The following is a 23454-nucleotide window of genomic DNA, read 5'->3' as shown; positions in this document are numbered from 1 at the left end:
CTGAACACACCTCAGCATTAACAAGGAATATCCCGACCAGAGTAAAAGACCCCATAACATATTTATATGTACCTCAAGCATGCAGTTATTGAACGCCTCAAACCAAATCAAAGGGAAGTAATTTCAACCCAGCCACCAGCTGGGTAGCATTTTACTGTGTGCTACCGAACGGAACAGGTCATTTACATGCAGTCACTGTCCCGGAGACTCCGTCGCATCTTAGTAGTTACTAGTACCCTGTCCCACTGTATACTAGATAATGTTATTCCATACTTAGCAGTACATACTACATATTGCAATGCACGCAGCCCAGTTCGTTATGCAATTGAACCCCGCCCCAAGCACTACAGAAGAGGCAATCAGTTTCCATACAGTATCTACTACGTAAGTATACTTAAGTGGCTGCCTAATCTCATACTAATGGAATAGGTCTACTTACTGTAATGGTTGCATCTCACAGCCCAACAAGTAAGTGTGTAATGCGGCTTTTTTTTTGTCCCTCAAACCACTAATAAAGACTACTTGGGTAACACCTGTAAATGATGGACTGTGTGAGTTTGGTATATGTCTCATTTCAATGGATGACAGAGATGTAGTTGGGAGTAGGAGGTGGTCATGGAAGTAGGTGTGACCGTAGCATGAACTAAGCTATTTAATATCTAGACTTAGGCTCTAGAAATTAATGCGATTAGGTAGAGAGTCAAGTTGATTGAGATCGAGTTGGACAGGAGTACTAGTATTACTTAGTTGCTTGATTGGGGAATTCGGTCTAATCCGATACTTGCGATACGGTAGTATCTCGCAGGATATACTATCGAGACAGTATTACGAGTCAAGTAGAATAGTAGGTGGCTGTTGTCTAGCTAGGTCGATTAGATAGATCTTATGCATTGCAGTAAATACTACTCTGTACTGCTACCGTGCACTTATCGTGTGTTTTTGGCAATAGCACATGCTCAGCTAATCAGAATAGTTCTTAATAATTACCGATAAAATATGACGTTATGGGTATATTTCCTCATTTGATAGTTGATTACATACATATTTACAGAGCAGCTACGAGACTGTGAACTACTTCGATGAATAGCCGATTCTGGGGCAATAGTAATGTTCACAGTGATCCCATCATCGAGTCAGCACGACCAGACCCGGTGGCGCTGGCACTGATCGCCGGTGAATAACTGTAGTTGTCGTTAATGCCTTCTCGGGGACGATCCCAGGTACGAATGTGGCCTGGTTGGTTTAGAGTTAAATTCGTTAGCAATATTCTAAGGGACAGTTCTGCGTAAAGGGGTTCGGGCTGCGAAATACCTTCGAGTGAAGATGTCATGATGGAGTCTTCTTGGAAGCCTAGCCAGCAGATGGGGTCTTCGCCTACGATTTTGGACTGCGCGAGTTAGTTAGCCTTGCTGAAACTTGCGGAACAGGCAGGAAGGGGTGGGAGGTACCATGATCGGTGGTAAGAGGGCAGTTCGTGCTCTGGGTTCCACCGGATGACGAACGGTCGGATCATAACTGTTATAGGTATCTGCGGTCTCCTGAGAATCAGACCGCGTTCGGTTACCTCCGCTGTCTGCTCGGTGGCGGTTGAGATGTTGAGTGTTCGAGACGATCATGCTGGTGCGTTGGCGGGCGTTGGCTTGATGCTGTTTTAAGGGTTAGAACACCAGGAATCCGTATCATTGTTGGTAAACGTACTACTCTCGGTCGGTGCAGCATGCCCACGCTGAAGTCCCATAGCAGCAACCGACAATCGTCACCAACGCTACCAAACCTGTAAGTGCGGTCGTCGCAGCGCCATGGGTCAAAAGCTACCGCAGAGACCCAGGAGTTGTGGCCCTGGCAGCGTGCGACGATCTTGCGCTCTGGCAACGACCAGATCGTTACAAGATCGTCTTGGCCTCCAGTTACTATGTATTTTCCGTCTGGCGACCAGCAGACGCATATTAATCCTCCGTAGTAACTGCGGAAGATATCCAGAACCCTAGCAAGACGTTAGCCCACCCTTTCCTATACCGACAAGGTGGCGAAATTGCAGTCGCAGCATACTCTTCCTTCAAGTAGTCCATCACTCGTAACGATCCATCTTCTAAGACGACAGCCAAGTGTCTGCGATCCGGAGAGAAGGCGAATTGCGTGATTTTTTGGTTGGCGAGTTTCCACAGCGCAACCGGATTGGTCTTCTGGTTCCTCGAGTTGACCGACTTCAGGATTTGCAATGGTGATCGCCCTGACGACGACTTCATCGTTTCAGCCGATGGACTGCCCAGTTCTGGTGCGAAAAGAGCGTCTTCTTTCTCCTTGTCGTACACCACCAACTGTCCGTTGGCATGAGCGGCCATAAACAGATTCTCTGAACCGGGGATCCATTTTATATGCGTCACAGGAGAGTTGTTGACGACCCCGTTCTTGTTGATACGTGCGTACTTTTGAGACATCGGCTCGTACCATATAATGTCTCCAGCCGATGAACCCATGACAACATCTATGTGCGATGTGCTCTTGGTTAGCTCATTGATATCATGACTTATCATGTGCGCTTTGGTGAACAAGATCTTGGTGACGGGCTCTTCCTTCTGCTTAGCGCTAAGGTCCAGCCACTGGAAGGCACGATTGATGTTGGCAAAGGCAAAAAGACCATCCGGATTCCGATCGTTCAATCGCTTGGTTGCCGTCTCATGCGTAATGACCCGCGAGACGAATGACGAGCTGCTCTTGATGATATTGTTCTTCGGTTTTCTCCTCTTCAATCCTTCCTTGACAGGTGGTGCCGCTAGAGCTGGATTGCCATCCCCAAATAAAGATGCTGCCCCTACGCCATCCACGGAGGGTGTAGGAGTTTTAATCCGGCTACCGATGCTAACCAGTGAGAGCTTGACACCTGATGTCGGAGGCGCCGGAACGGTCGCAAGTGGGTTGGGATTCATGACGGGAGCTTCGGAGGGGTGTGGAGGAGGGGTGGCTAAGTGTAGGTCATCTCTGAGGAGGTAAGTGCCTATTGTAAAGTCCGTCAATCAGCAAACCCAAGCAACCTTGCGGCAATGTGCATGAGCGAACATGCACTCCTTCAGAAACACACCTTCTCCGGCTTGTAAGGAACAGCCACCCTCTGGATGGCTGATGATATTGTTGGTCTCTACAACTGGCACCGCCATGCCATTCGACGCCCCGGCCGCATAGGCGACGGGGACGGTATAGCGAGGCGGAGGTGGGGGAAGGACGCTGGATCAAGGAGTCAGCCAGGTGAAGGGACGCAAAAGAGTCGTCATAATAAATGTAGATAGGGCTGAAAGGTAGTGGCGCTCTTTGACCCTCCAGGGAATTGAGGGCCGGCCTATGATGCGCCCACGAGGCGGAGATAAGGGACCAAGGACGCTGATAACCGGGCTTTCAGCTTGGTTGGGAGGGCAAGTCTTACAACATGGCTGCGGATACCACAAGCAGGCACACCGGTCAACCAGCAATAAATTAAAAGGATTTTGGAGGGTGGTGTGACAGGGGCCTAGGAATGCGCGATAGGCTTGTCAGACAATCGTCGTAGCGGATTCCCTTCCCCCCCAAGAGCAGCACCCTTGACGGTGCCACTCAAGGTGGCTTGTAGCGTTCCTAGGTTGTGAGAGGACTGGCTCCGATGGAAGGGCTGGAGGCAGGTTTGTCGTTGTCGTGCAAGGAAGAGGGCGGGACCGAGGCTCTGGAAATGGGCGAACGCTCTGCAGGCTAGTAGGACGAGGGAGACAATCGGAGCGGAGACTCGCGGGGAGGTCACTTGTGAACTTGCAGGAAGCTGGATATCGTTGGGTTAAATACCCCGGAGTTGAAGATGAGGAAGAAAGGGAGGCGGGGAGAGTCTCCAGAAAAGAACTTGCGCAATGGCCTTATAACCTGGGGGGATCGAGCGACGGGGATTTGAAGCCAGAGAGAAGAGCGAGCGGGCGGCCATTTCCGGGGTTGGTCGAAGTTGGCGCGTGGGGCCGCCAATCTGCCAGGCTTCAGTCAATCCTCGTCTTTCCCCCAATGCTAACGGCGCCAGAAACCCACACTAGTCCTCGTAGTCCAAAGTCAATCACTCTTACGTTGTGCCGCCCCGGTTCTCTGGGGACTAATCTACTCTCGTGGCCGACATGGCAGGTCGAAATGAACGAGTGGATCTCCAGCCGGAATTAGGCCGTTCATTATGCATAGTTTACTTCTTACTACTAAATACTTGTCGGTTAACTGGCGATTTGCCGGCAAACACACACTAATGACCCAACATACAGACTCAAGGGTATCTATTTGACTCCACAGAAATACAACAGAGTCCCTCCCCCATCACACTCCGCTTCCACTAACTCTCCGCCAAATCATGACGGCCGCCGCTCCGGCACAAACCACTGCTCCAAGAGCAATTCCCCATGCCATCCATTTGCCTTCCACGTCTTCCTCACTCCGCGGGAAGGCCGTACTTGGCTCCATGGCCGCTTCTGCAATGTGGACAAACACCTCCTGGATGGAACTCCAAGTGGCACTGACATGAAGGGGAGGGCTCGGCATATTCAACATAGCAGTGTATTCGTGGGGTTGATATTCAGCCCGCTGAGTAGTCCGATCCAAGTCTGCCTTGAGAGCAATGAACACACTAGGCAGCTCCTCCAAGTGAGGATATTTGGCGCGCAGCGCTGGGATATATGCAAAGGAATCGGGATCTGACGAGTCATACGTATACACGATGACATCGCACTGGTCCAGCAGTTTTACCTGATTCTCGAGGAGGGCAGGCTCCAGTTCCCCAAGCTCATCGAGGATGAGGTAGCACTGTTTCCCTCCCGGAAGCTCAACTGTGTTCACAGCAGTTCGGGGCTGGATAGTGGGACGATAAGTAGTACTGAATCCGCGGGACAGAAAAGCGTCGAGGAGTGCAGATTTACCTGAGCCTGCAGCCCCAAGGACATGACCAAGAACAACATTGCGGCCCACACGGCCAGGACGCTTGCGTCGCTTTCGCGGTCGCGTAACTTTAAGGGCTGCTGTTGTAGAAGGATTACTTCGGTCGGACGACTCGAATCCCAGGTAGGCCAGATACTCCAATGTTGTTTTAGGCGACGTAAAAGTAGTCATACTCCATTGTGCAAGCCATCCTTGAAGTGTGACATGGCCAGCTTCGTTGCGGACGGTAGAGGATGGGAAGGAACCGTCCGCCCATGAAGCAGGCAATCCCGGGGTGGGCGCGAACAACGATGCTAGTTCAGCATCGTTCAGGCCTCCATCGTTATCCTTGTCTGAAAGCAGGAAGAGGTTCACAAAGAATCGATACCCCTCTGGCGAAAGCTCAGCCGACGCATAAGGGGGTACGTCAAACCTCGGGTGAAGGAAGTTCTCCTGTAGCGATAGGTTGTCTGTGTATTGGAAGGCTCGTAGGATAATCCAAACAGTCTCATGTCGACCCTTTTCCGCATACATTTTGTTCAGCTGCAAAAATCCGCGGCAATCGATGCCTGAGGGTGTCACTGAATGAGGGTGCGTTCTCTGAATGGTCTCCTTAATGTGAACCAAATCCTCCTCACTCAATGGCTTCTCAAAGCATCTCATTTGAAAATCCTTGATCTCTTTATCAGACAGATAACCATCCCTATCCTTATCACAGAGGTAGAATATTCGCTGCAACGCCGCAATGGCTGCCGGCTTTAGGGAGGATTCCTTGGAGTCAAACAACGGCGCAATCGGATGAGTCACTGCTTTCTGACAGAGAAAGAAGGCTTCGTTGACATTTCGATGTTCACGGGCGCTGGTGCGGATGCAAGAGTCGATTTCTTTGAACTCCGCCATCAATGGTAGCATTTCCTCCTCAATGACCTGGGCCTCGGTATGATCTGCGGCGAGATCGGACTTGTTCGCACATAGTACCACGGGGACATTGACCCCTAGAGAACGAAAGTATGGTAACCAGAATAGAGCGACTCTCTCATAGCTGTAATGGTCCGAATATACGAGTAGGATTACATTGGACTTCCGGATCTCTCTGGCCAGATTATTGCGCTCCTGCGGAAGAGCGGAGGTGTCCACCACCGTCGTTGTCGTGACATTCTCGGGGGTACCGATCGTGGGAGGGATGGTAATTTGAGGTAGGATAGGCTGGATTTTGTTTGTGACGAACACCCCCTTCACAAGGGAGGTGATGAGACTGGACTTGCCAGTGCCCTCATCACCACAAACGCAGATTCGCACTGAGATGCGGTTAGTAAGTAGATGATTGAGCAGCTCAACGTAAACATATCGAACCTGTAGCCATTTGCGGGTCTGGGAATTCGAGGCGACTGATGACGCCTTATCCAAATTATTGGGACATGCTTCGAGAAGCCTTTGTTTATAGTATCAAAGTCAAACAGATTGAAGTCCAGGCCAATCGAAACGCGATGTCACTAAGGACTCGGTCGGCTGGGAACCACGCTGATCGTCGGGGTTTCGGCGGTGGCTGTGCCGTTCTTGCGGCCTCAGGCTCCAGCCGGTCGGGTTTCTTACCAGGTGTGGCTGGACTAGTAAACACTGGGGATGAAACAAAGCAGGCACAAAATAGCTGGTGGAATCTGTGAATGCTTCTGTAATGGCTCCGTGTATACTACTTTAAGCTGACTGAACTGGAGAGTCACCAAGACAAGACCGAGGGAAGAAGCTGGTAGAAGCGGCCCCAGCCACTCACCCCGTATTCAATAATGCCGCCTGCGGAAGGTCCCCTCTCCGAGTTGAGTACAGCCCCCTCGATTCCCACGGTTGCTGGACTTCCCATGAGTCAGATGAGTATATTATTCATCGCACAGGAACAGCTTGAGAGAGCGATTTACACAGTCACCGAACAGTACAGGGTCGTTGTGGATGGTGCAGAGTTTAGATAATTGAGCCTTATCGTTTGCGAATCGCAGTTGGTGTCAGCCGTCATCTGGTTCCACTTCCGGTCGCTCCCATAGAGACGAACAGCCTTCGCAGAACATCCTACTATCAACATCCTTCTCTCTCCTTCCACTCCTTCTTTCCCTACCCCATTCCTCTCCTTAACCCTCTCTTCGCCCTCAGTTTCCGTCAAGCATAGCAAGAATGCCTCTCGGAATTCACAATCCGTTACCTTCATCGTTAGGAAGTATGTTCCGCGCCGTTTTCGTTCCAATTTCCCCGCAATTCTCTTGAACAGGTGGTTCGGCTGCGACTAACAATCAGACAGGCGAATGTAGAAAGGCGGGCAAAATCCTCGCCTCCTTTGTCGATCCACGACAGGCGTTTGGGCCCGATAAAGTGATTCCTCCGGAGATTTTGGCAGGAGCCAAGGTAATTAGCAAATTCAATACTGAGCCTGTTGCTCGAAAGTCGCACCGTCGCTCACGGTTTCTTCCCTAGGGTCTCGCCGTTCTTACTGTCCTGAAAGCTGGATTTTTGGGCTCAGCTCGGTTCGGTTCTGGTGTCGTCGTCGCTCGGCTAGCTGATGGAACCTGGTCTGCTCCGTCGGCCATTGCCACTGCTGGTGCTGGGTTCGGAGGTCAGATTGGGTTTGAGTTAACCGACTTTGTGTTTATCCTGAACGATGCCGCAGCCGTCCGGACCTTCTCGCAGGTCGGGACCCTGACGCTAGGTGGAAACGTTTCGATCGCTGCTGGACCGGTCGGACGAAACGCGGAAGCTGCTGGTGCGGCTAGCACAAAGGGTGTGGCGGCAGTGTTCTCATACTCCAAGACCAAGGGTCTCTTTGCCGGTGTCAGTCTGGAGGGAAGCATGCTGGTGGAACGTAAGGATGCGAACGAGAAGATGTACAACAGCCGGGTTTCGGCACGCCAGCTCCTCAGCGGAACCATTCGACCTCCCCCGGGCGCGGATCCTCTCCTGACCGTATTGAACTCGCGTGCGTTCTACGGCAATTCCCGGAATGGTAGTGATATGTACAACGACATCCCCGTTTATGATGACAGCCATGACGATGTAGTTTGGGAGGGCCGCAGGGGCGAGGCGTACGGCGAAGGAACGCGGCGCGACCGCACTGGGTTCAGTGGCTCAGGTTCAGATGACTTCCGGGACCGGCCCCGCCGTGCGAATACATGGGCAGACGATATATATGATCGACCTGCTGGAGGGTTGAGCCGTTCATCGACTACTCGGTACAGCGGTCGCACCGACAATTACGACTCATTCAACCGCAGCCGGAGCAATACCACCCCAATCGACGAGGACTATGTATATTCTGACCGCAAGCCTAGCCGACCCACAGCTCCAAAACCGGTGTTTGGACAGCGGACCGGGGCAGCTCCTGCTCTACGCCAGGACCAGGCCATAGCACTGTACACCTTTGATGCGGACCAGGAAGGTGACTTGGGTTTCAAGAAAGGAGACATCATCACCATCCTCAAGAGGACTGACAAGAAAGAGGACTGGTGGACCGGGCGGATCGGGAGCCGCGTTGGCATTTTCCCAAGGTAAGCAGGCCCGCGTTTCGCAGAAACCATGTCTTCCTCGGCCATGAAACTAATCATTGCTATTCAGTAACTATGTCGAAACTGCTTAGGAGTCGGCTTGTCCTAGTTGGACTCACGCGGAATGATATTGGACGATGCGAGCACTTTTAACGCCTCGTTCCTCTTTACGAATGCTTCGATGTTCCTTTTTCGTTTGGTATTGAGCTCTCTTGTCATCGTTTAAGACTCACCCCCTTTAGATTTTGTTCTCTCTTTGCTTTTTCCTGTCGGCTTTCTAGTGTAAGCGCCGGAGTTGCCTGTTGGGCCGACCAGCGGATTCGGGGTGACTTTTGAACGGATAAGTGACAAAACGGGACAGTTACACCTGTGTATGTGTTCTCTTTGGCGATGGTTCTAGCTTTTGGTATATGCTTGTGTGATAGTGTTGGACCACCTCTGGGTATACATAAGACTTCCCTCTTGCTGTTTTTTTTTATTGGGACTCTAGGTTTATAACAGTCATAAATGGAATATTCCCTCATTGCTGCTGCGCCGAGGATGAATTGGTTGGACATGTTTTAGATGATTGCAGCGGCTACTTGGCTGATATGCTTCTATCCCTTGCGAGGAAGGGAGGATAATACGAATAAAGAAACGGGTGGCTGCCGTCAGAAAGCTCCGACGAGCGTCAAGGAGTCGTCAGCAGTCAAGCTCCCAGCGACGTTCAGGTTCCTTGCTCATTGCATTACAGTTAGATGCGGTCGGTACATTCCTCGGGAGACTCTCCTGCACCAGATTGAACTCAACCGGGACCCGTCCTTCTGGGCCATTGGACCTCGTGGAGCCAGCCCCTCAGCAACATCCCCGAAGTCATCGGATGAGGCCCGCTCGGCCAATAGAGGTCAGGAACACAAGGCACGAGACTCGCGACGGGTCTCACGCGAGAAGGCAGAGAAGCAGTGCGATTGAAAATTGAGTCCATTGTGCGACGGACTTGTTCTTTCTCTATAGTTTTCTGGAAGAACGGCGGCATGCCACTTCCATGCCAGATAATCTCCCTCTTTTCCTAATGCGAGGACGAGGCTATGGAAGGGAAGATAGTACGTCAGCTGAGAGTCTGAGCTGAAGATTACGAAATGACTCAGGCGATCATCTGTAGGTAAGTTAGACAGCAGGCATATGGGGAACCGCACAAGGTTTTGCAGCTGGTGAATGACGGTTCTCCCTGTCGATCTATGTATGGGATGCCGGGACAGACGCATCACCGCCATGGTGGTTACCACAAGACGAGCAAGAGAATTTATGCAATAGACTTTCCTGACATTGCTCAGCCTTCTGAATTAAATCCAGTGCATGGATTCTGCCGTCAAATGATAAGCTCATTGTGTTTCATTGTCCTCATTTTATTTTCTCCTTCTCTCATCCCGTGATTCGTTGTCGTCATTCAGTAGATTCTAAACTTCTCCTCTTTCAATCTTTCCTTTGTCCTTCCATTGTAGTACTACTCTTAAGTGTTCCGTGGTATCTCACTGCCAGTGCCTGCATTTAGGGGCGGGAGTCACCCTGATAGTCTATAAAGAACAGGGATCGACTTTGCATACGTGAGTGAGGGTAGTCTAACCAACAGTGGAGTAACAATCCCTCCTTGTGCAATAAAAAAAAATCTCAGCTCTCGGATAGCCAGTCCACACTGCCAGGTAGTTCCTCGATTCATGTTCTCCGAGCCCTAGCGAACTGGATAAGATTTGCTCCAAAGACCGTGCTACCGATCATTGGAGTCCACCAAAAAAAAAGCACGGGGTACTGCTGATCAGCGATCGCCCGAACGAAAAACCAAACGAACTGAACAGGGTATTTTACTAGAACCATCGAGTCACATTTCTCGAAGTGAACGGACTGTGGCCTGCCATCAAGATTGATCAGCAGTGGAGCATTGTGCTGACTAAGAGGGCATCTCCTGCCCAAGATCGATCCATCCGTGGAGAGAGCGAAAGTGTGAGAGCGTATACAGTTCTGTTCCTCCTCCTGTTCATAGGCCTCGGAATCCCCGATGAAGCCGTCGATGGGTCTGTGATGGAATAATCTCTCGCCTAAAGAGTTTGTCTTTCTCGAATTACTTGTCATAACCCTACCTTTTTTTTTCCTGCTCTTGCGGTGTTGTTCAAGGCCGACCACCACTCCAAAGCGCGGCCAGCCCAGCCCAGCCAGACCAGCCAACCAAAGCACGGCGGCCTTCCCTCGTCTCGTCCACCTTCTCCAGGTCCTCTCGTCCCAGCACCGAACTACTACTTACTGTGCCAAATTCCCAAGTCCCCCATCCCCATCCTCTTTCTAACGAGGAACAACTACCGCCCACCTCAGCGTCGTCACTCGCTCTTCCTTTCCATTTCTTTTCTACCTCTTCTCTCGTTTGTATCGCCGCCAAAATCGCATCTTCGGCCGCCGGATGCCTAGCCGTCATCGCCCGCCTCTCTTTCCTCTCATCACCCTGGTGGTTGCTCCTCTCCGTCGACGCTTCTTCCCCGCTCCCATGATTCCATGACTACCTTTTCTCTGCGTTGTCTTACGGCCCTGGTGGTACATTGACCTCCTCACCACCAAGCGACTTTCCTAATCCTTAGCCAACCCCGGGGCGTCTTCCTGTCCGGTCCCCCGGTTAATTTGCTCTCATGCAGGTGCGTCGCTTTCTTTATGTCCGCGTTCTACCCAAAAAATTTCCCCCCCGTTGTACCCCTCGCCTACAACAACACTCTGGGAATAGCCTAAGGCTGCTCCCGGCCTTCAGTCTATTCTTACTGAAAGGTTTACCTGGCGAGAAAGCATCTGTTGAGTGATCCGTTGTGGACCCTCCCAACCCCTGTTTCAATTGTATTATTGAAGGACTGTCTCTAAACATAACCTCGTGAGTTTCAGGCTTCACCGAGCCCCTCTGAGCCAGGTGGAGGATATGCCACGAAAAGAGGCCATGTACCTCAACTGTCGATCAGTGACCCTAGTCACCATGTCACCGAAGCCATTGGTCATATGTACGATGATGATTACGACAAGCGAGATTCTCGACGCCTCAGTTTCATATCCTCCCCGTTGAGCGAATCCATCACGATAATTCCCACAAAACTCGCCGGCTGCGAATCTCCTACCTCCCCACAGTCTCTACAAGTTCAAAATCACCTGAATGACCACAATAATCGGCAAGCGAACGGGCAGCCATGGCCGCATGGGGCCAAGTCCGCTGAAAGTAGCCCGACGTCTCCCGCGTCCACCACATCCCCCGTATCTACTGACACAGCCACAACCTCCTTTCCCTTGAACGACGTCGATTATGAATCCGACCCGGCCGCCGTAGCACAAGAGCTGAACAATCTAGCCGCGATCCGGCGGATGTCTATGGATGTTGCTGCTACGGATGACCCCGATCTCCCAAGCTTCTCCGTCCCATCCATAGCGCCCTCTCCCTCCGACGACGAAAACGATGCATCGCGATTGTTTTGGGTTCCAGCCCGCTTGCACCCGGAACTTGCCCCGAAGGAGTTCAAGTCTTTCCTTGAGAGTAAAACAGAACAGATTAAGCGGAAATCAGTCGACTTCTCTACCTTGGGCCCGGAGCGTGAAGGATCAGTAGGGGGCTTGAGACGGAAGCGGTCCATGCTATCCAGGCAAATTGACACCTCTCAGGGATATACAGATGGCGCCGAGCGACTCGAACGAAAACGCTCCCAATCGAAACGCGATTCGTTAGGGCCCAATCTGCATGAACTAGAAACAATAGTGAATGATTCAAAGCCGCGAGTTCCCAACGCAACGAACATCCTCGATGGGATCCAAAAACTTGGCATTTCCACCGACGACGATAAACCTATCCTTCCGCCTGCACCTCCAAGCCACAGCCTCAGACGCTCGACAAGGACACAGTATAGGAAGGCTGGAAGTCTGAAGAAGGGCGAGAAGGCACCGTATTCGAAGCGCGTGGCTAGGACTTCGGATGCAGATGAGAAGATCATTTCGCCGACTACTTCGTCTGGAGGTCAAGCAGTCTTGGGGCTGACACGAATGTCCACCGACCCTACACCGAGTTCCACGCGAGCTCAAGCTGCGGCCAAGTCGACGCAAGGCGCACCCCAGGCCCCTAGTACGACAACTAGTACGACGACAGCCAGTTCCAGTGTAGACGAAGCGGTGGAAGAATCACAACCAGCCAACGACCGTTCCTATGATCCAGCCTCATCGGATCCGTCGAACAGGGCCAGCGCACCAGCACATTCACGACAATGGCACTCACGGATCAGCTCCAATGGACGGTCAACGGTGGATGTTCCGCCTTCAGAACAAAAGATACCTGAAATTATCGAAACGCCTCCTCCTGGGACTCCCACCACGCCTTCAACACCGACCTCACAGTCACATGCATCCCCGAAAGCACCCATGGGTCAAGATAGAATGCAGGAACGAAGCTCAAGTAAGCGCTCGGTAAATAGTCGCACTCACAAGGAGACCACACCCACCTTCAATGACTTCGCCAATACCCCACAGCCTCTTCCTGGAAACACCACCCGAACGGACAGCCTGTCCTACATTCCAACTTTCGAGGATCGCAAGGCCGACTCGAAGGAGAAGGAAAAGGAAACTAAAGAGTCGAAGAAGTCGAAAGACAAAAAAGATTCAGAGGGTGGCCGCAAATCCAGTTGGCACTGGCTGCTGGGATCCGAGGATAAAGATAAGGAGAAGAAGAAGGACAAGGACAGTGACTCTAAGAAACTCAAGGCCAAGCTAGTGGACAAAGTTCATGAGACAGCGCACGCTCTGCCTTCGTCCAGCGATTCCAGTCAGCGGGGCCGCGAAAGCGTTGCAGTGGATCGATTGGATCCCAAATTGGAAGAGGAGCGTCGCAAAGACAATGCGCGACGGACCTCCGGGGAGTCGAAAAAAGAGAAGGAGTCTGGACTGTTCTCCTCCATATTTGGCGGAAGTAGGAAGAAGAGCAGTGGTGACAGTAGCCATCACAACCATCATCACAAGAAAAGCGCTTCCCGAAACCTATCACCTGATCCGCCTGTGCGTGAGCTGCGGCCGGATGTTGATTACGCTTGGACTCGGTTTTCGATTCTAGAAGAAAGAGCGATTTATCGGATGGCTCACATCAAGCTTGCGAATCCTCGGCGCGCGCTGTACTCTCAGGTCTTGCTCAGCAATTTTATGTACTCCTACTTGGCGAAGGTACAGCAGATGCATCCGCACATGATGTTGGCTACTTCCGCTGCGCAGCGGCAGCAGCAGAAGCAACAAGAGGAGTATCAACAATACCAAAGATATCAAGAGGTCAGTATTCTGCAAAGCTGCTCTATTGTCATTGAAGGTTCTAACCGTTCGTCGAACTACAGTCTCAGGAGCAACAATATTCAGATAGTTCCTACGATGATCCTCAAATGTACGATTATACCGACGATGCGCATGATCATTATGGCGCCCATTCGCAAAGTAGCAAGGGCGGCTACGAGAATGGTAATGCATATGGTCCGGGACATTACCAGTATGGTCACTCGACATTTGGCGACGACGTCCAGCTTGACGATGATGACGATGATATGTGGTGATGGGGAACAGACAGGTGATTCCCTCTATTGCTGTTGACTCAATTGCAGCGCACTAAATACCCCTTGTGCCACGTCTGGTCGGCTCCCACACTCTGTACACTGATATTAGCCTTTACTTCTTGTGTCATCCTCGCATTCTTTTTACTCCCCTGGTGGTGGACTCTTCATTTTCTATGCACAGGGCATATAGGGGTATACAGAGGAAGCCATTGAAGCTCCTCTCTTCTCGTTTGAACACTTGTTGTGTCAACTTATATAGTGGTCCGTTGAATATTCCACGATGGTAGGGTAGGGCCTGACATAGCTTCTCGTCTTGGGTTTCTTTGTTCGCATAGCGTCTGGGGTTTGTCGATTGTTTTCTGTCCGGCATCAACGATGCCTTGTTATAGAAGTCTGAATACTCCAATTGGTTCACAGATTTCTGTGACACCAGTACTCCAGTCAATCCTCGTAACCAATGTGTAATTTAATATCTGCATGCTGGTCAACTGTACTTCTAGAAAATGTTCTAAAACCGGTCCCTCATTTAGACATGGTTGAGCCCCTAATCCACCCAGCATCTATCCTAGCCGCTCCAACTAGCTATACTAAAATAGCCCGGCTCCACTCGACCCGGCCAGCCATCGAGCCAATCACGTGACATGCATCTATCTCCCCACAGCCTCCACAGCGTCATCCCGACCTGGCTGGACGGGACCATCACTTCCCTTTGCCAACATTAAAAGGAGAACCAACTCACCCCAGTCCCTGTCGAAGAAGCGGATCAGGTAACCGATACAACGATATATTTCATACCATAATCAACAAGAAACGAATCAGCAGAGTATCGAGTGACGAGAAGCGACACCGCTGAAGCAAAATGGCCGACGCCTACGAACGTGAACAGTACGATAATCCACCCACACTCCCTTGATTATCCCTCTGCAAAGGAATTGAGGGGCTTTTCGGATGATCTTCTGATATATTTTGATAGACAAAACAATGCGCTCCTGAACTCCCTCTCGTCGAAGGTCTCCGCGCTGAAGTCCGTTACGATTGATATCTATGATAATGCGAGGGATCAGGATACGTTGGATCATTCGGTTCGTTGATTCCTTTTTCCTTCTATTTATATATTAGTTTCTTTGTGGATCTTATGTATGGGAGGAACTATGTCTGCATTGTGTACGTGGTCATGGAAAGCTGACAGTCGCTTGATAAATTGTCTAGAATCAAGTCTTCTCCTCCCTCTCCACGAATCTGAAAGGTAGCGCGAGCCGTTTAACCCGTATGGCGCGGCAAGGTGATACTGTTGCGGTGTTGAAGGTCGCGGGAATTGTAGTGACGGTTGCGGTGGCGATTTGGATTATTCTGGGGTGGATTTTCTGATTTGATTTGATACCGCAGTGGTGTGTTGGTGATGATGATGGTATGGTGATTTTATATTGTCGACTGGCTGGAGGATGGGTAGGTGGGTATAGGTTGCATCTGGGGTATTGACTCGCGGGCGAGTTGATACACTACCCACCTGCCTACTCGCCACCTGCATACTTATTTTATTTTCTTAATCACTTAGTTCATATTATTATATGGGAACGCGAGGCGGGTGGTTTGCGTTGCGATGTGCATAGCTTGTGTTTGACTTGTATTAGTGGCTAGGAAGGGACTGTCTAGAAGAATGTATCTGTATAGATCTGGGTAGCTTCCCAATTAACTTTCTGGATATTACAGTCTTTTACTTTATTCACGTCGCCTATGACTTCAATATTCCGGTGAATCAGGAATTTACTTAAATAAATTCTATATTAATTACAGTCCTTTTCTGACTTCACTGATTAATAGCTTATAAAATACTTTTCTTACTTTTAGATTTCTCTTTCTTTCTTTGATTAATCTCTGATATCTTTCTATATCCTAGGGAAGCAGCTTAGAAGATACAATCTTATCTTAGTACTTTATATACTCTACAATAGTCTATGCTGGATACGAAGAACGAACTATCACGGCCACTTAGGGAGCGCTTCTAGGGACGGAGCCCCTGCCAGATAGCGTAGCGGTCTGGCAAACATAGACTAGCATTCTGAGCCACCAGGCTCAGCTGCGCATCCCTAATAAGCTTGCTCCGAGGGCCCTTCGGAACCCCTAGGGATCGTCACATTGACCAGTGGGCCAAATCAGCGAATATATCATAACGATATCGATCAGTGTAATACTCCTCAAACTTACTGATCAAGATAATATAACAAGAGCCCTGGTATATGGAACATACAAAACAATACTACTTCGAACAATAATTTATATTCTTGAAAAGAAATCAAGATTGATACTATATAACCTACAGCCCGTTCCACCGGTCAAAAGGCTTGATGAATTAGCTTCCTACTTCTTCCTGATATATATTTTGAGTAATCAGCAGATCAAACTGTGGAACCTGAACAATGATATTACTACTATTCAGACTCATGACTATTCAATCTTCGGCTGATTCATATTTATATGATCCTATACGCCATTCCTCAACATAAAATGAAAATCCGCCAGTTTCCTTCTAGCGTATAGAAGATCTTGTTCTTAGCCTGGCGTGGCCCAGCTTTTTCTACATGTTGACTAAACTGCTATTGATTCAGTACGCATCCTACGCATCCTACGCATCCTACACATCCCTACACATGGTTCACGCACAGAGTGATTCAAAGTTGGGAGAAAATTAGTTTCTACATACCAAATGGTATTCAGTTCATGTGCACTAAGAGAGACCTCCATAAATATCTATAGCTCTCTGACTTTTTCTCTGGATATACTAATCTTTTCTAATATTAATATTATCTATTTCTTTATTTTTTTTATAATCAGAAATATATTTATTAAATATTTTATTTATTATGATTTTATTATAATTCTACTGATTAATAGTCTAGAAAAAGATTTATTTTTGGTTCTTTTCTTAATTCTTCTTAATTATATTATTAGCAAATCTCTACTTCTCTAGAGAAGCAACTTGACATATTTACTCATCACTTTCATACCATATGCCTAGTATGACTTATAGTCATGAAACAGAAGACGAAACTCAATGATTTTATAATCAGACGGCAGGACACCTTTCAAAACTTGGTAGACCAGAAAGAGGAAATATGATATTCCAACTGGAATATGTCCACGAGATACACAGAAATACTGGCTGGTCTAAAACAGAATTCGCTATGAATCCACGTTCAGTCGCTTATCTTTAACCAGGACTATAACCCGGGGCCACAGCAGCTACAACCAGATTATGCTCCAGCTAAAACTACTTCCTATAAAGATATCTTAAGTCGGCCTTGATCCACTACCCAAGATACCATGGTACAGACAATTCTAGAGCCCTAACTCAACTTACCCTGGGAGATTCCTTTCGAAGTGTTGTGCTTTTTTATCCATAACATAGTGCTACTACATGCAACTCAAACTTTATTCAAGAGCAAGTTGCAACTACAAGCAACCTTAGATCTTTTTGGAGTCCTCGTCGGAGGGATATCACCTTCGGTCTGGCTAAGAAGTACCGCGAACCCAAGACTCACTTTCATGTCTCATAGCTTGAGAATAAGAACCTCACTGGAACTGCTCGTTACGCTAAATTTAATATTTATTAGATATTTAGCAGTCTCGCTGTGATGATATGGAGTACTTATATATGATATACTTCACTTCTGCCGCGGTATCCATCCCTGGCAAGGCCTGAAGACTGCTACTAAGAAGAAGTATTTTTTATATTATGGAAAAGAAGATGACTATCTCAGTAGTGAAGCCCTGTATTATGACTTCTTTACCGAGTTGCTTATTGACTTGAATTCGATCTATTTTCTTACAATCTCTGATAACATGCCAGACTACTTCTATCTCCGCAAGATATTCCGCGATCTGTTCGTCCGCAAATCTTTCAAGTATGACTTTGTTTTAATTGGACTGCTTACTAGTATCAGAAGAGTACTGCTATGGTTTTGGATATCAACAAAAGGGATAAGGATACTAGAGAGCAGCAGTGCTGTGCTGTCAGGATGTTACTGCTGCGGTGTCTATGGGCATCCCCGGTGCCGCCAAGACTGGTGTCATCGCGAGCCAGCGCCATAAGGTTATCAGACGTGGAATTTGTTGGAAATAATTATTGAACTTTCATGAAAGGGGAAGGTATGGAGAGCATAATCACGCCGACTTATTTATTGCAGGCCTTGAGAATGGATTCATACACATCGTAAGACGCTAGATACGGTAAATGGAATACCATAAGGCAACACTTTAGATAAAAAAAATCATATGGATTTTCTATAGGGCCAATATAAATAGTGGCGTCAGCTCGAGTGGTTCGCTACGTAATGTTTTTAGAACACTTGCATGTGCTGAGCGATTTATGAACCACTTAAAGTACAATACCGGAAACAGCTCTATTGTTATATAGTACATTCTGGAATAGTTCGGCTTTCGCTTCATATTCATTGCTGTTTGGTATAGGTAGTGTAGCTTTTTGTACTCAGTCTTGGGAGCTTGAAGGGCATCTGGATTATGGCTGCTGATAATCGATGGCATACGGCATCACGTACCATACTCGTCTGGCTCTCAATGATACCACACGAGATAAGATCCCTGGCTTGGGGAAGACATGATTCGTCTGAAGCAAAAGCCGAGAATACTGTAGATAGACCTAGACAGTAGAGATTGAAAGACATGGATAAGCTTTCGTGATAGGGACAAACGCCACCAATATCGCGTCACATCCATAGCCTCGTTTCACGAATAGATAACGGTTCCACAGCATGGTCCTTTGCTTCTAGACCTTACAGGGCTGTTCGCTCACGGACTTTCATGACGACACGATGGGGGTGCCATCCTATCCAGATTTCAATTCTAGGTCTGCGTTATATACTGACCATTAGCAGCATCTGTTCACCAGCTGGATGGTGGCACCTGCAAGGATATGATGCTTTCTGGGCTTCTGGTTCAGAAGGTCGTAGCTTTACTCGGTAAGAGGTCCTAGCCATCGAACGAACGAGACCCTTCCAACATTGGGGTAAGGAGTTACGGTCTCAGTTACCTTTCGATCACAACGAACGGGCTCCCATCATGATAGGGTAAGGGTGATCCCGATCGCTAAATCAGCCGATCAGCCTTGATAAACGGGCCTATAGGATATCAGCTGGCAGAGCGCCCGAACGTCTATATGCGAGCGATGTTGTCATGTGTGTGTTCTGGTAGCAGCACGTCATGCATTCAGCGTGTGAGAGCAGTGCTCTGGATCGGATAGATGCTGATGCTACAGTACTTGGACTTATCGTTCCTCTAAAGTCTAGCTCATCCAAGAGCTAGACGGATACCATCGTATCCAAAGAGCTAGATACGAGTATGAGGCACTGGGCAGTTCAAGAATCTTTGTTAGGGTGATGTGCAGACTTTCACCGTTCAGATCAAAGAACCGCAATTCAGATGGGAATGTCAACGATTAGTGTCTATGGATAAGCGCACATCGGGTAAAGGTTCGGTAGAGGACCTGAGAGTCATGCCGAATTAACGTGGCGATGAGCTCAGGCCATGGAGACAGCAAGGGGCAGTGCTGACGATCATGTTGATACGTCACGGACACAAGTGCGACGGACTGAGCCGATCGATTAGACCTCAAGGTATAGTCACACAAGTGTTTGCTGGGATGTGTCGACCTTGACCTTCAAAAGTTGGATGATACCGTGTAACCATCCTTCTCTTCTTTGCTCACCCTTTCAATGCACCAGTAACCACTGGGCTGGTATAATTCACAGGATGGACAGACAAAGTACGAAAGATAAGTGATTAAGTAGCCAGGAGGATTATCTAAGTGGCAGTGAAGGTCGAGACCATCGAGACAAAGTGTTTAAAATGTAGATCCCGGGCAGACAACCGGCCAATTGCAAAAGCATCTGCCGGTGCATGGGTGGCAGCCATGGGGAGGGACGAGCTATTTTCCAGAGGGGGAGAAACACAAGTCCCTTAGCGCCAGGTATGACCCGGACAAATTGCCGTAGGGCCAGCAGATAAGATGATTGCTCGTATCGACCCATATCGGACAAGAAGGAAGAGTCGTTCTTGCGATCGCATAACTCGGGTAAATAGGGAAATTTACTACACGAATGGGACTCGGTTCGGGCCACGTGCCGCTCAGGACCGCCGCCCGTTGGGTCGCAACACTGGAAGGAAATTCTCCGTCCACAAGCAACGGAAAAGGCACCATCCAAGGGAATTGGCGCAAAAATCATTATCCCTCATCCAGCACCCGGTGTACCCTCCTTCACCTTTTACCGACCTCCGATGCTCTAAACCCCTTGGGCGTCTACTTCGCATCGTCTAGTATCTGCACCGTCAAGCTTTTGCTGCATTGGGGTCTCATGTCCGTCTAGGCATTCAACAGTGGAACCAGCGGCAACTTCCGCCTCGGAGATATTCACGATGGGTTGCTTTACTTCTGCTTTACTCTCAATTCCCCTCCTGACTTACTCGTTCATCCTCATTTTACTTACCCCTCTTTTGCCCGCGATTGCAGATGCTAAGGAGGGACACCCGTCGTACTCCGTGGCAGCCTGAGAAAGAGTGGTCAAGGGGCGGGAAGAAGATTCCCACTGGTCGTGGACAACGCACTGAGTCCGTGCCCGTCCCTGGTTCAGCCCATGGATGTTATCCATTGGTCTATCGCCTGAGACCAACGGTCGGGAATCAGGGCCCCTTGACTGGCTTGTGGCTGTTATCCGACCGGCCAATGACCACGTCAGGCCTCAGGATCTGGAAGACAAGGCTTTTCCATTGAGGCATTTCCGCGCTACGCTGTACCAATTGTTTCGCCAGGGTGTCCTGATACTGTTTACGAATCTGTCTCACTAACTTGCCACGGCAATCAACACCCCAAAGGTAGTCATTGATTGTCTTGTCGCTTGTGATTCGCCAACTCTGTGCGGAATAACGGGGCAGCGGTTCGTATGATGGAGCTAGACGCCTTAGACCAAAGTACTACTCGGCAAGCCGAAGGGAGATTCCAAGGCCTACGGACCACGGCATTCCGTACCTAATCTTAGCTTCCGTATCAGCCTAGAGATGGTGAAACATGGCTGGCTGCACGTTGGCGGCCGCTTGCAGCATCAATCTTGGAAATCTATCACTCAGATGTCGTTATTAATCATTATTGGTCTTGTTTTCAGAGTCTGCGTGCTTCCGCTGATGAGCCTGTGATTGAGCTGCGTCACCGTTGGAGAACCTTTGGCGCAATTAGCCATCGCCCGAGTTCCTCAAAATGGTTCTGGCCAGCAGGGATCATCATGGAGGCTGCCTACAGAAGGCTGGGTGGTGGGAAGGGGGTTAGGAAAGTCCAGCACAACCTGCAATGGCGGACTTCGAAGCCGTACTTTGAATTTTTGACAGTCGAGCCCCAAATCTGAGAGTGGGCCCAGTTCCCTATCTTGGCCCACATTATTGACTTTGCTGGCCTGGATGATGTGATCACAGGTTAGTTCTGCACATCATATCCATCTGAAAATTTGTTCTGGAACCCTGACTCACCGACTCTATCCGACTCCGACGTCCACTTCAACCCTGAAGTGTCGATACAATTGAGTCGTCCGTCACTTGCTCATGGGGAGTGACAACGATAGGGTGGGTCCTCTCATTCTTTTGGCGGTCCATGATCGCCGTCGCGATAGGACGCGTGCGCCTAGGTCTCGAGCGCTCTTCGTGAGATCATGGTTTGCGTCAAGAGACCTTAGCGGTGTGTCCAGGCTACTGGGGGAGTTGCGGCCCGAAAGTTCCTTTTCCTTCAGCGGGCGTCACCATTACGGCAAGAAATTTTGGTAAATTTTCAGCTATGAGCACGGTGATTAGCTAGGGTAACAATGTCCTTGTCAATCCACTCAGAGTTTTTTTCCTTCCCCCCGATATCGACGTTTGCGGTTGGCAGGACTCGTAATCGTGGTGATGCCGCTAAAAGTCGGGTCGCGGTAGTGGCGAGTATCGGAGTTATGCGACTCTCTCCGATCACATGTTGGGTGTCTCCCCGGAAGCACCCGACGGCGGTGTGTGTCCCGAAGCATACGCGGGTGGCTTATGAACAAAGTAATCTTAGTGTGAAGGGTCACTGAGAACTTAAGGTCAGGTACCAATGGAGATCTTATTGTTACTAGTATTGTTCAATTCTAGAAGCCCTATAGACGCGCGCTTTCACATGGAATTATCCAGCCCAGCTGGACAATTGCTCGTGTCAGCCAGCAAACCCTCGTTGCCAACCCCGGTCGGTGCATTCTTCCTCCTACTACATGTGGCTATCATCGTCGGCTCGCCGACGGTTATGTCCGAGAGCCATGCGTGTTCTGCAGTCAATGCTATGCACCGCAGCACTCCGCATGGGGTACGTACATCACTATTACACTCTTCAGGTCTGAGGACGACAAAGCTTTGTAGATCATCGTCAGCGGTAGCTACACCGAACAGGGAGTAGAATCAGTCATGGGCAGGAGCTTTGTTTTCTGCAGAGAGCAGCGCTGCAGAGCATTTCCTACAAGTAGGTTGGTTTCCGCAAAGAGCTATGAAGCGTCGTCGCTTTGCGTGTCTCGCGTCCACGTCAGGTTAAGGAATGTAACGCTAAGATTCGGATCCAATATGGGGCCCTCTGATTTGACAGTACCCCTCTGCATGGATCATTACGCGATTGCGATGTCCATATCAAGGGTTTCATATCTCCTTCCCCCTGTCCTAGATGACCGAAGGAGTTGTATATTTCAGTGGTGGTATCGCTCGGTAGCGTGGGCTAACCTGCCTGTCCAGGATAGCCGTGGTGGAGTTGCGGTCGGAAGCCAATGGTCCTGCCCGAGGAGATTAGAATGGATGCGTCGCTCTCCACTTTCAGGCATTGGCTTGCGAAGCTCGACTTAAATCTTGGGCTGGAGCTGGCGTTGAAGATGCATGCACTATGTAGGATTCTAGACTACTATAGGTACCTCGCCATGTTGCTTTGTTACCAGGGAAGGGTTGTACACAAGAGTGGACGCTGTCTCTTGCGATCTTATTAACCACTGACGTTACGCCTCTTACCGAGTTTCTTATCAGTGTCGGGCCGCACATGGCTTGATACTTGAAATGTCATGCCACCCGCGTAGGGCAAATATTTCTGCAGAAAGTACGGAGTGGTGTGTCCACTATGGAAACGGAAGGGGTGTGAAAGGGAGAGGGGGGGAAGCCATGTTACAACAACATATGACACCCAAAACAGAGCAGAGGGAGAGAGAGGGTGCAGGGTTCAGAGTAGCATGATAAGCAGATCATCTGGTGGGGCGTTCAGGAGTGACGAATGCTAGGGTGAATTGGTCACGATCTCTTGCATAGCACCTGCAGCTGGTATTGCAAGCTGTTGTGCGACAACCCTGCAGGATGGACGCGCAGTCTTGATGGCATCAGGGGAGGAGGGGGAGGGGTAATGAGGATGCCTGAGC

At 49.5% G+C, this 23454-nt stretch overlaps 8 protein-coding genes across 8 annotated transcripts; 6 read left to right on the top strand and 2 right to left on the bottom strand.

The window, feature by feature from the left end:
• Positions 1-1111: 1111 nt before the first annotated feature.
• gem1 (ERMES complex Ca(2+)-binding regulatory GTPase GEM1) lies at positions 1112-6268 on the bottom strand (the record flags this gene model as incomplete). Its single annotated transcript, XM_026770805.1, has 8 exons — positions 1112-1233; positions 1312-1387; positions 1449-1646; positions 1699-1984; positions 2050-2995; positions 3080-3222; positions 4316-6203; positions 6259-6268. The coding sequence occupies 8 exons, from the start codon at positions 6266-6268 to the stop codon at positions 1112-1114; spliced, it is 3669 nt and encodes a 1222-aa protein (XP_026629550.1).
• Positions 6269-6676: 408 nt separating this feature from the next.
• BDQ94DRAFT_137966 (SYLF and SH3 domain-containing protein) lies at positions 6677-8965 on the top strand. The gene is made up of 4 exons (XM_026765156.1): positions 6677-7111; positions 7193-7296; positions 7366-8432; positions 8500-8965. The coding sequence occupies exons 1-4, from the start codon at positions 7069-7071 to the stop codon at positions 8519-8521; spliced, it is 1236 nt and encodes a 411-aa protein (XP_026629549.1). The 5' UTR covers positions 6677-7068; the 3' UTR covers positions 8522-8965.
• A 1749-nt stretch (positions 8966-10714) lies between these two features.
• On the top strand, positions 10715-14363 carry BDQ94DRAFT_137961 (putative telomere silencing protein Zds1). Its single transcript, XM_026765155.1, has 3 exons — positions 10715-11086; positions 11325-13727; positions 13790-14363. The coding sequence occupies exons 1-3, from the start codon at positions 11081-11083 to the stop codon at positions 14000-14002; spliced, it is 2622 nt and encodes an 873-aa protein (XP_026629548.1). The 5' UTR covers positions 10715-11080; the 3' UTR covers positions 14003-14363.
• A 335-nt stretch (positions 14364-14698) lies between these two features.
• BDQ94DRAFT_137958 (SNARE domain- containing protein) lies at positions 14699-15680 on the top strand. Its single transcript, XM_026765154.1, has 3 exons — positions 14699-14887; positions 14976-15084; positions 15212-15680. Exons 1-3 carry the CDS (start codon positions 14862-14864, stop codon positions 15368-15370), a joined length of 294 nt encoding a protein of 97 aa, XP_026629547.1. The 5' UTR covers positions 14699-14861; the 3' UTR covers positions 15371-15680.
• Positions 15681-17752: 2072 nt separating this feature from the next.
• Positions 17753-18249, top strand: BDQ94DRAFT_137957 (uncharacterized protein). The gene has a single exon (XM_026765153.1). The coding sequence runs from the start codon at positions 17843-17845 to the stop codon at positions 18089-18091; it is 249 nt and encodes an 82-aa protein (XP_026629546.1). The 5' UTR covers positions 17753-17842; the 3' UTR covers positions 18092-18249.
• A 1809-nt stretch (positions 18250-20058) lies between these two features.
• Positions 20059-20518, top strand: BDQ94DRAFT_114167 (uncharacterized protein). Its single transcript, XM_026763624.1, has one exon. The coding sequence runs from the start codon at positions 20116-20118 to the stop codon at positions 20380-20382; it is 267 nt and encodes an 88-aa protein (XP_026629545.1). The 5' UTR covers positions 20059-20115; the 3' UTR covers positions 20383-20518.
• Positions 20201-20691, bottom strand: BDQ94DRAFT_137953 (uncharacterized protein). The gene has a single exon (XM_026765152.1). It carries the CDS (start codon positions 20662-20664, stop codon positions 20476-20478), a length of 189 nt encoding a protein of 62 aa, XP_026629544.1. The 5' UTR covers positions 20665-20691; the 3' UTR covers positions 20201-20475.
• Positions 20692-21975: 1284 nt separating this feature from the next.
• Positions 21976-22502, top strand: BDQ94DRAFT_114177 (uncharacterized protein). Its single transcript, XM_026763625.1, has one exon. The coding sequence runs from the start codon at positions 22128-22130 to the stop codon at positions 22461-22463; it is 336 nt and encodes a 111-aa protein (XP_026629543.1). The 5' UTR covers positions 21976-22127; the 3' UTR covers positions 22464-22502.
• Positions 22503-23454: the final 952 nt, after the last annotated feature.

Source organism: Aspergillus welwitschiae (assembly GCF_003344945.1).
Source record: "Aspergillus welwitschiae strain CBS 139.54b unplaced genomic scaffold BDQ94scaffold_6, whole genome shotgun sequence".
Lineage (NCBI taxonomy): Eukaryota > Fungi > Ascomycota > Eurotiomycetes > Eurotiales > Aspergillaceae > Aspergillus > Aspergillus welwitschiae.
This window is presented reverse-complemented; position numbering and strand designations above follow the sequence as displayed.